General features: G+C 44.4%; 1 protein-coding gene across 1 annotated transcript in view; it reads right to left on the bottom strand.

Moving 5' to 3' along the window:
- Nucleotides 1-522: 522 nt before the first annotated feature.
- The window catches only part of asb2a.1 (ankyrin repeat and SOCS box containing 2a, tandem duplicate 1), a 34,758-nt gene continuing 23,647 nt past the window's right edge, over nt 523-11,633 (bottom strand). The window contains exons 7-8 of the mRNA XM_039741011.1: nt 10,301-10,454; nt 523-2,606 (exon numbers count right to left, since the gene is read on the bottom strand). Of these exons, the coding sequence (XP_039596945.1) occupies nt 2,464-2,606; nt 10,301-10,454 (297 nt within the window). The 3' untranslated portion in view covers nt 523-2,463. The remainder of the gene's footprint in view (nt 2,607-10,300; nt 10,455-11,633) is intronic.

Below are 11,633 nucleotides of genomic sequence, written 5' to 3'. Positions count from 1 at the left end.
TAAATAAAATGTATTATTATTATTATTATTATTATTATTATGCTATATGGTATGGGATTTGAAACACCGTACTTTTTCTTTTTTGAATGACAAATGTATGTGTCTCTGTTACATGCCATTTGGTTTGGGATTAGTAAAAGCAGCATTAATGTTTGTAAGGCACCATCAGTTGGAATGACAAATGCAATGCATTTTCTTACTACAAATGTTTGTGATGCACCATCTGTTGGAATGATAAATGCAATGCATATGCCATTTGGTATGAAATTTGTAAAAGCAGAGTTGATGTTTGTGATGCGCCATCTGTTGGAGTGACCGAGACTGATACACTGACACTTATTGGATGCCTTCCTTTACTGTTTCAGTGGAACTAATGCGACTCGAAGGCCATTGTTGATATTTGTCTTTTTTAAATAGTGTTTTTTATGCAAATATTAAATACTGCCCCATTGATTACATGTAAGCCATTGCAACAACACTTTAATACCAGTGCTCAAATTATTTACTGTCCTGCAATCAATATAATTCCATTAATAATATTTCCATCTTTTATTAAAAAACTATGAAACACAAAATGAATTCTGTGACAAATCAGCAGTTACAAAACTTTGCACAGCTTAGGTCTTAAACAGCAGTCCAGAAGGCATGATGGCCGTCTCTCCTAATGTTCTTCTTTTACAAATTGGGGGCCTTCTTGTTCTGTTTCCCCCCGATCAGATCTCTTCATGCCGTCCATATTTTAGTTTCACTGCACTAATACTGTCTTAGAGAATAAAGCGCCATGCTGAATTTGACTGTCCACACTACGAAAGCCGTTTCCCAGAGGACATTGGCCTCCAGTTTTGTTGGGGGGAAACTTTGCGTCTTCCTTGTCGTTTTTTTGCAGTAGGCTGCTCAGTAATCAGAGGCGAGCAGCACAGACTCCATTTAAAGAGCCCCGGTGGGAGCTGTGAGCCCCTGTTTGACCATTCAGGCCTGCAGGATCCGCTTAGCCCACCTTTACAGTCGTGTGTTGGTGGACCTCCATTTCTATGGTGTGTTGCAGGATGGGGTTTTTTTAGCAGAAACCCTCCAAGTGGCACAGAGTCCAGCCCAAGGTCTTCTGCTGTGGCAGTGCCACCAGGCGGGTGGGCTTCAGCTGCATATAGTAGGTGTCCAAAACAACCATCGGTGGAGTGAGATAGTGACTAAAGAAAAGCTGTGGAGTTTATCCTGAAAGGCTTTGCCAGTCTGGCAAATACCCGCAAACTAAAAGGGGGCACTTTTTGTGCCACTTCTCAAATGGCACTCAACCCCAGCTCATTCTTGTTTGTATTGTTTGTCTCAGACAACACAGATGGGCTGGGGTCCTTCACCCAGCTGGCCAGTGTGGTTACTGGTGCCTTTCCTGACCAGGAGACCATGAGAGTGGAAGGACAGAGGGAGACCACTGCCTCTCAGGGCCATGCATTCCTCCTGGTACACCCAGGGGCCAACATGGGAGCTGTAATCCTGCTGGGGTACTTGGGTGGCCCCTGAGGGATTGTCTTCCCAATAAGAAGGTCTCCCTGATCCGGAAGTGCTTCCTAACTGTAATGCAGTCACATCGGGGGTCTTCCTGGGTCCACCATAAAAGGAGTTGGGAGAGGAGCTGGACAATACGAGCTAGGGAAGAGACAAGGAAAGCACTGTATTGTTGGGCTGGGCTGTGCATTTAGTAATAAAATGCACTTGATTTGAACCCGGGACTGCGTGTTGCCAAGTTGTGTTTGGGGCTCCGTGATGCCCCCTAGTGGCCACATGTCTCACAATTTACAGTCCATTTTTGATTGTGGCTGTCAATTACGTTACTGACATGGACGGTAGGATCGAGAATCGCGCAGACAGAAGTGAAGTTTGGGGTCTGAGCTCCCATAAAGGGGTGAGGCTGACCTCCAGGTCATGCCATATATTGACAAAGAACTCTCACGCTCGAAATAGCGTGACTGTCAGTGACTCACAAATCCTAAATAAATTACCCAAATGCACAAGAACTGAGGTGCAGCAAACACTTCACACAGAAGGCTCGAGACATACGGGGATGATGGGCTGATGTCCCGAAGCACAGATCTTCAATTGCTGATGGCAAGCCCACCTCTCCAAAGTAGACGTCATGTAAGCCCTCACAGGCTCACCAACGAGTGTTGTACTATCAGACATGACCGGCACTTCATGTCACATGTCATGACACTCCTCAGGTCCCCGCCATGATATACGCCAGGACTCAGAGGGCCGGCGTGACCAGATTGTGGCACTTCAGATGTCCCAGCCCGTGTCATTTCTGTGTCAGGCTTAGAGAATCTGAAATAAAGAGGGCATCTGACTTGATGACTCGTGCATAAATCTTCCCCCTAAAGAAAGCCGACCATTTCCTGCCATCCTTTTATATCATATTTGGAAAGAGAAACCCCCCAATTGAGCCACATCCTGGTCAAAGCGGCGGCCTTAGCAGTCGTTACTGTAGTTATACTCCAAGTACCGGATCAGTCTTGAAGGAATCTGCAGGCGGTTGAGACGTTTCAAGCGCTCGTTTCCTAGCGTCTCGCGAATCTTTATTCGACAGAGGTGCAGAAGGCTTCTCGGAGGTTCTGAAACAACAAGGGGGTAGAAAAACAAAAAATATAAAAAACAAAAAGCTTTGGTGAGTTTTTCAGTGACATTGCAGACCGTGGACGCTCGTGTTTGCGTTCAGATTTCTAAACATGAGAGCTCCTTCAGTTTTTGCCCTTGCTGTGCATACTCATCCATGTAGGACCAACGAATAAGATCTCCTCGTGACAATGAAAGCAAATTATTTGTGGCAACTTCAAAGAGAATTCTGAACGTGACGGATCTCATATCCTCCTCCTTTGTCAATCTGGATGAGAACGGGCCAACAAAGCTCGCCAGTCCTGTCCACTTTGTTCCTCCTTAATAACATCAAGTCGAGTTTTGAAGGTCCCTGAAGTACTACACTGCTTGCTCACATTTCCACATATCTTTTTGTGGTTCTCTTCCTAATGTTTGTGCGAAATTTACCCTTAACAAGCTAGCAGCTGTGCCCCCGTGTTGTTGATGAACTCATTTTAAAGTCACCATCTCAACCCACTGGACTAATTCCCTTCATCATCTGAAACCCTTCCATCATGTCTCCTGTGATTCTGCTGCTCTTGTAATCTTTCCTCCTCCGTCTTGTTGCTCTTCTCTGGACTTTCTCTAGTGCTGCTATGTCTATGGAGACCAAAACTGCACAGAGGACTCCAGATGAGGCCCCACCAGTGTGCTGTAAAGCAGCACAGGAAAACCTCAGCTGTCCTCCCCTCCAGGGCCGCTCTTAGCATTTTGGGGGTCCTACGCGGTTCAGAAATGTGCAGGCCGTGGATTGAGGGGGAGGGTCCGGGTTGGGGCAGAGCCCCCCCGTAGATCAGGAAGGTGTTCTAATAAAATGTCTGGAAAAGAACAATAACATTTAGGATGAGGAGGGTTTCGTGACACACGACATGGTGGACTGGCACAGATGGCTGCAGTGACGGGTGCCCCAAGCCCACAGCCCAACAACAAAAAAAAAAAATATTGTAAGACAGGGCCAGGTCGGGGGCCCCCTCTCAGTTGGGGCCCTACTCGGATGTGTAGTTCGCATATGCCTAAGAACATCCCTGTCCCCTCAGTGCGACATTCTAGGCGGGTGTGGACCTCACAGCGTAGAGCTGAGGAAACGGCCACACTGGGATTTGTTAGGTCGCTTGTCCGCTATGTTAACGCATACGAGGTGAGACACAAAAATACCCGGATTGGGCTTGGGGCTTTCCTGGTACACCGTCTGGAGGTCGGCCAGACATGAATCATAGAACTCTATCCCACCCTACACACCCTCTCAAACCGCCGACCAGCTAGGTATACCCTGTGAAGAGTATTTGCACAACAACTGCTACACGAGTGTAATACTACATTTTTTCTTTATGTCACTGTATCTGGACAATACTGTTATGAGTTTTATTCACATGTGCATGTTAACTGTGGCACACAGAGGCTCAGCAGTTAGAATTGCTGACCAAGCATTGGATTAGATAGCCAAAGACAACTGGAGGCTTGTATAGTCAGCTTAAACACAGGTTAGGGTATTTCTGTCCTCTATAAGCACAAACCTTCTTTCCTTCTTGGGAGAATGAGAATCGACATGTAAGCACTATGATATTTCTGTATTTTGTGGGAGAGGAATTCAGCCCTTGTTTGGAAACGAGAAGACCAGCAAATGAAGCAAGAACCATATAAAAGGTCTGGACAGTGGCCAGACCCTTCGAGGCTGTGCCAACAATAGGTGTTGGAAACCCTCCCAGCGTAGGGACGGAAAAAATGGCTGACTGTGTTGATCCAGATTCCCACCTGGATAAAGTCTGTCCATATGCCTCCCCGTCTGTAACTGCGTAAAACGTCAGTAAATGTAAGCTAAAAGATATTTTGTCTCATGTGATTCTTGTACCGCCGTAATCACTATGGGAGGGATATCGCCTTTTCTGGTATATTATGATATTGTTTAATTATTTAATAAGCCACAATATTAAAAGAACACATTTCCAAGAGAGCTAATGCCTCTGCAGGAAACAACGAGTTGCCGCTATAATGTCGGGTGAAAAAAATCATCAAAAACATCAAATTTCTCACGAATTTGAACAAAACGGCCACAGAAACTTATGAAATGATAAAAACAGTGTACGGCGATAACAGTTTGTCTCGCACACAAGTTTTTGAGTGGCACAAACATTTCAAGGAAGGACAAGAAAATGTGAAAGACGTTCAACGCCCAGGTCGCCCACCCTCGTCTCGGACTGATGAAAACATCAAAACGGCGAATCAGATTGTTCGAAATGATCGGACTGCTTTTTTCCGTAAAGCAGTGGTTCTTAACCTGTGGGGCGGGCCCCCTTAGGGGGGCAGGAAGTAACAAAAAGGGGGGCGCGAAGATGTGAAAAAAAGAAAACAAGAATCAAAAATATGAAAAAAACATCTGTTGAAACCAAAACAAATTAACTTAAACTACATTCTGATACTAGGACAATAAATATGGAGTTAGATAAATGTCGATAAAAGTTAAGTAGGTATAATAAAATATGAATCTTCATTTCAAAAAAATGTTGGGGGGGGGGGGCGATTAAAACTGTTAGGAAACTCGGATCGCAAATACTTAAAGGTTGAGAAACGCTGCCGTAAAGCAGTTTTTGACGGACAAAAATATTCCTGTCCTCGATCATCCTCCCTATTCGCCCGATTTCCAGGACTGTTTCAATATTCATGGAGCGGTGTAGAGATCGCGAGGGGGAGAAGTTGACAATATTTAGAATGCTGTAACTCATCAATAAATAGATACTTTTTTCTAATTTGGTTATTTTTGTGTCTCACCTCGTATGTCATTATACACTCACCTAAAGGATTATTAGGAACACCATACTAATACGGTGTTTGACTCCCTTTCGCCTTCAGAACTGCCTTAATTCTACGTGGCATTGATTCAACAAGGTGCTCAAAGCATTCTTTAGAAATGTTGGCCCATATTGATAGGATAGCATCTTGCAGTTGATGGAGATTTGTGGGATGCACATCCAGGGCACGAAGCTCCTGTTCCACCACATCCCAAAGACGCTCTATTGGGTTGAGATCTGGTGACTGGGGGGGCCATTTTAGTACAGTGAACTCATTGTCATGTTCAAGAAACCAATTTGAAATGATTCGAGCTTTGTGACATGGTGCATTATCCTGCTGGAAGTAGCCATCAGAGGATGGGTACATGGTGGTCATGAAGGGATGGACATGGTCAGAAACAATGCTCAGGTAGCCCGTGACATTTAAATGATGCCCAATTGGCACTAAGGGGCCTAAAGTGTGCCAAGAAAACATCCCCCACACCATTACACCACCACCACCAGCCTGCACAGTGGTAACAAGGCATGATGGATCCATGTTCTCATTCTGTTTACGCCAAATTGAATTGAATGTCTCAACAGAAATCGAGACTCATCAGACCAGGCAACATTTTTTCAGTCTTCAACTGTCCAATTTTGGTGAGCTCGTGCAAATTGTAGCCTCTTTTTCCTATTTGTAGTGGAGATGAGTGGTACCTGGTGGGGTCTTCTGCTGTTGTAGCCCATCCGCCTCAAGGTTGTGTGTGTTGTGGCTTCACAAATGCTTTGCTGCATACCTCGGTTGTAACGAGTGGTTATTTCAGTCAAAGTTGCTCTTCTATCAGCTTGAATCAGTCGGCCTATTCTCCTCTGACCTCTAGCATCAACAAGGCATTTTTGCCCACAGGACTGCCGCATACTGGATGTTTTTCCCTTTTCACACCATTCTTTGTAAACCCTAGAAATGGTTGTGCGTGAAAATCCCAGTAACTGAGCAGATTGTGAAATACTCAGACCGGCCCGTCTGGCACCAACAACCATGCCACGCTCAAAATTGCTTAAATCACCTTTCTTTCCCATTCTGACATTCAGTTTGGAGTTCAGGAGATTGTCTTGACCAGGACCACACCCATAAATGCACTTAAGCAACTGCCATGTGATTGGTTGATTAGATAATTGCATTAATGAGAAATTGAACAGGTGTTCCTAATAATCCTTTAGGTGAGTGTACAAATGTGATGTTATATTTTGAGGTGTGCATTAATCCCAAGTGAAGTGTTTAGGACCACCTCACACTCACACACACACTGTGCGCCCAAAAGCGTGCGGACATCTCTCCAAATGATGCCATTTCAGGTGCTTCATTGTTGGCAGGTGCCATCAAATCGTCACCCAGCCCTGCAGTCTCCATTGACAGGTCCTACCCAGGAGCTCAGTGACTTCATGTGTACCACTTGGGCAAATTGTCTACTCTGTCCTGGTCAAGCGTTGAGGGATGACAACAGCTCAGCCATGAAGTGTAGACGTGCAGACTCAGGACTGCAGAGTGCTAGAAAGGGCATCACTCACACCTGGGGTCCAAACTGCATGTGGAAGCAACATCTGCTCACAAAATGGGCTTCCTACACACATCTCAGATCACTATGAGTAATGCCAAGTGTCAGCTGCACTGGTGTGGCGCAGTGGAAACATGAAGTGATGAATCGCACTTTGCTATCCGCCAGTCTGATACAGCGAGTCAAGTTTGATGGATGCCTGGGGAACGCTACCTTTTGGACTGCATTGAGCCCACTGTAGAGTTTGGTGGAGGAAGGTAATGGCAGGGCTTGGGTTAGACCCCTTGGTGCAGCAAATAAAGACACAAAGGCAATTGTGCTCTTCCAGTTTGTAAAGACCCTTTGCTGTTCCAACATGACTGTGGTCCCCCAGTGCACCATGCTAGATCTGTAAAGACATGGAGGAACTCAAGTTGCCTGCACAACTCAACCCTACTGAACAACTTTGAGATGAGAGCATCCATCATCAGTACCTGACCTCATAAATGGGCGCAGATTCACACAGAAATTAGGGTTAGGGTTCAAATATTGTGTTATTGGGAACTCCGACTCCATATTAATGCCCCTGGTTTTGCAAATGGGTGTCCATCAAGCTCATGTATGTACAGAAATGTGCTGACAGTACTCCATCATTATACACAGAAGTTGAATATGGTGTCCCGCAGGGCTCAGTACTGGGACCTTTACTGTTTTCACTTTACATGCTTCCACTGGGATCTCTCATTAGGAAACATAATGTTAATTTTCACTCGTATGCAGATGACACCCAGTTAAACCTTTCATTTAAATCAAATGAAGTTTCTCCGATGTTGTCTTTAATTAGTTGTGTTAGTGAATTAAAGGAATGGATGAATGAGAACTACTTGTCTTTAAATACAGATAAAACAGAGATGTTAATTGTTGGAGGGAATGACGCTGATCACAGCAATATTTTGTCGTCATTTAACTCAGTTGGAATCCCAATTAATTTTACTGAATCAGCCCGCAATCTAGGAGTTATCTTTGACTCTAGCATGTCATTTATAGCGCATATTACACAGTCGTCCAAAACATGTTTTTTCCATCTTAAAAATATTAGGAAATTAAGGCTTTCTAAATAAACAGGATTGTGAGAAATTAATTCATGCATTTATCTCTAGTAGGATTGACTACTGCAATGCGGTGTTCACTGGCTGTTCAAACTGTTCTCTATACAGCCTCCAGTTAATCCAAAATGCCGCTGCAAGAATTATTACAAGAACAAGAAAATATGAACACATAACCCCAGTTCTTAAATCTTTACACTGGCTCCCAGTTAAATTTAGGGCAGATTTCAAAATCCTCCTTTTAACATATAAAGCATTAAACGGCCAAGGTCCGCTTACTTGTCTGAACTTATCATGACTTACAAACCTGAGCACATTAAGATCTCAAGATGCCGGTCTGCTTAGGATTCCAAGGATTAATAAAATAACAGTGGGAGGTCGAGCTTTTAGTTACAGGGCCCCTAAACTGTGGACTGGTCTTCCTGCTTCCATAAGAGATGCCCCCTCGGTCTCAGCCTTTAAATCCCGGCTGAAGACTCACTACTTCAGTTTAGCATATCCTGACTAGAGCTGCTGATTAACTGTACATACTGCATCTCTGTTGTTAGTCATTAGCACTATAACATAAGTAACATGATAATTATATTTGAATACTAACCCTCACCTATTCTGTTTCTTTTCTCGGTACCCAAATGTGGCCATTGGTGCCACGGCCCACCTGCCAAGTTGTTTGCCTGCCTATGGTAAAGTCATCCCTGATGGAGGATCACAGGAATCATGGGAAAGAGGGGTCCTTTCATCAGAGCAACGTTTCAGCCGTGGCATGGCCAAATGGAGATGCAGCTAGATGGATGAGGTCTCCAGGACTCTAAAAATATCAAATCTACTGTTAAACCGTAATTCTAAAATTTTTATTATGCTGTCTTAAGGAATTGTTCTGTTGTGTATATTGTATTGTATTGACCCCCTACTTTTGACACCCACTGCACGCCCAACCTACCTGGAAAGGGGTCTCTCTTTGAACTGCCTTTCCGAGGTTTCTTCCATTTTCCTACAAGGTTTTTATTGGGAGTTTTTCCTTGTCTTCTCAGAGAGTCAAGGCTGGGGGGCTGTCAAAAGGCAGGGCCTGTTAAAGCCCATTGCGGCACTTCCTGTGTGATTTTGGGCTATACAAAAATAAACTGTATTGTATTGTATTGTATGGTTAGGTGTCCATGCAGTTCATTGCTGTGAAAAGAATACTTGGGAAGTATTTGCTAGTGAAGTCCTTGTCAGTCCAGTGTTCTGTCTGTTTTCATGAACATTACAGGGTCACAAGGAACTGTGATGGTTAAGGCTGTGCATTCCTATCCCACTGCTGACACCACGTGTCCATGTCGAAGTCACCTCAGCTGCCTGTGCTGCAGTCGGAGCAGCAAAAGACATGGGACCCCTTGTGTCTCAAATGGCGTCAGCCACACTGTAAGTAACAGTAATGAGAAGTAAGCCAGACACAGATTGAGCCTTGCTGGACTCCAGCTTGGCCATTTTCTTCTACATAACAAATATCAGTTCAAATTGAGGAGGGAGCTAGGCCTGGAAAAACTGCCTTGAGGACAAAAATAACTTTATGTCATCATTTTCTGTTACTTATCATAAGTTTAACATGTCACACAGGTCAAAGATGAGTGTTACGAGATTCACTCAGAAACAAATGAAATGGTTCTGAATATGCAAATCAGTCATACTGCAGCTATTACCCCCCTAATCCACACACACACACACACACACACACACACACAATTCAACTGGATCAAAACTCCACGTCAGATGAGAAGAGCCCCCTCTGCACACAAGGCGCTCTTTACACATCCATGCACACATCAATAAGCTCTTGAGCTATCAGGGGTCTTTAGCCGCAGCACCACTGGAGGCTCATGTCACGTCTTCAGTTAAAGTCCACTCATTCTGAAGTGCCAGGTAGAACACAACACCTCGGAAATACACAGGGGCATCCAGCCTCACCCTCATCATGTCTGTATCTATGAGGGGACATGACTGGAGATCCATCAGCTTCCTCGGCTCTGGTCTCCCTGAGGTTTAATTCTAACTGTTATGGCAACCCTGAATGAAATTACGCAGCTTTGACCTACCCATCCATGGTAATGAATGTTCCAGATGATCTCTGGTATAACTGGACATAATGAAAACCCCCATTAGATGAGACAAACCCCTGGATTCCTTTGTCCATTCTACCCAGATGCCTGCCTCAGTTACTCCAAATAAACCACAAAAGGCACTCAGATACAATGACCCCTCAGGCTGACGCTCCTGGGGCCGCACTTACTTGACTTCTCCTTGATCACGGCCCAGTCCTCGTAGCTATCCAAGTGCTCCGTAAGTCTGGAGCAGAGCTGAACGTTTCCCACGTAGTCGAGGAGCAGATCGATGATCGGCCCAGCCCAGCGAGTTATCTTAGGTGTGGAAACCATTTCACAGAACTGAAAAAGAAACAGCATTGTAAGTATCCAGTGACATCACTTCTGATGTGCTCCCCAGGAGTGAGAAAGACACGGATTAGAACTGGAAAGAAAATGAAATGAGCGTGTCCACCGGAATACTTCTTAACAGTAACCGACTCCTGATGGATTTGACATCGCCTTCATTTCCCTTTCCATCTGATAGGACTCCATGGAGTGCCTGGCACCTGTGTTGTACCCTCCTTGGTGGCTCTTTCTTTCTAATCTACCTCACTCACTTTATTACTGAGACTACACACGTTTATAAAACAATGACAGTAAAGTGATGCATGGTTGGCATAAAAATCAAACTAATGACGATTCTTGTCTCTTAGTAGTCTCTCATTTGGTAGTTTGTAGTCACCCACCTCACATGCACTTGTGCCTCGGCATCTGGCCAGCCTGATTCCCCAAGATATAATTTGGGTAATTATTATATGAGCTGTGCTACACCTCTAAGATGGCTTGAAATCGAAGACTTTGGCGTTAACATCACTGCATTTGTCATTCCAACAGATGGTGCATCACAAACATTTGTCTTCAGAGAATAAAGGTATCTCTACATACAGTTTTTTAAAAATATTAATGTGTTTCAAAATGAGTTTTATGAATTACCAGCTCTTTAATGGCTTTGTGTGTTTGAGTGTGAGCATGTCAGTGGTGGACCAGCCATAGTTGTTATCTGCCTTGCACACCGCAGCTAAGAATAAAGAGAAAATGCCCATGAAATAGATGAATACTTGTTAACATGATCACAGTGACAGAATTAGTGGTAATAAAATGCTTTACTACAAATGTCTGTGATGCATCTTTTTGCAATAACAAATTGTAATGGAAGGATTTTTCTAAAGAGAGGGGGGGATCAAGAGAGCAGATGGGCGTTGGTCGCTCAGCGCAAAAACCAGTTTCAAGAAGGAAAAGTACTGGGAATATGGCCAGAGGGTTATGCTGACTTGTTTTTCACTTCGAGGGGCTTCACTATTTTTGTGTGCCTTTTGGTACCAGACGCCGTCTCCGTCAGGATAAAGGGGCATGCTGACTTGTTTTTCACTTCAAGGGGCTTCACTCAGCAATTCTTATTTTGTGTGCCTCCTGGTACCAGGTGTCGTCATCATCAGGACCAAGTGCAAAACAACACCGCGTCCCGTGGAAAGGTGTGTG

This window comes from Polypterus senegalus, chromosome 18, assembly GCF_016835505.1.
Source record: "Polypterus senegalus isolate Bchr_013 chromosome 18, ASM1683550v1, whole genome shotgun sequence".
NCBI lineage: Eukaryota > Metazoa > Chordata > Cladistia > Polypteriformes > Polypteridae > Polypterus > Polypterus senegalus.
The sequence above is the reverse complement of the archived record's forward strand: the minus strand, read 5'-3'. Positions and strand labels throughout refer to the sequence as shown.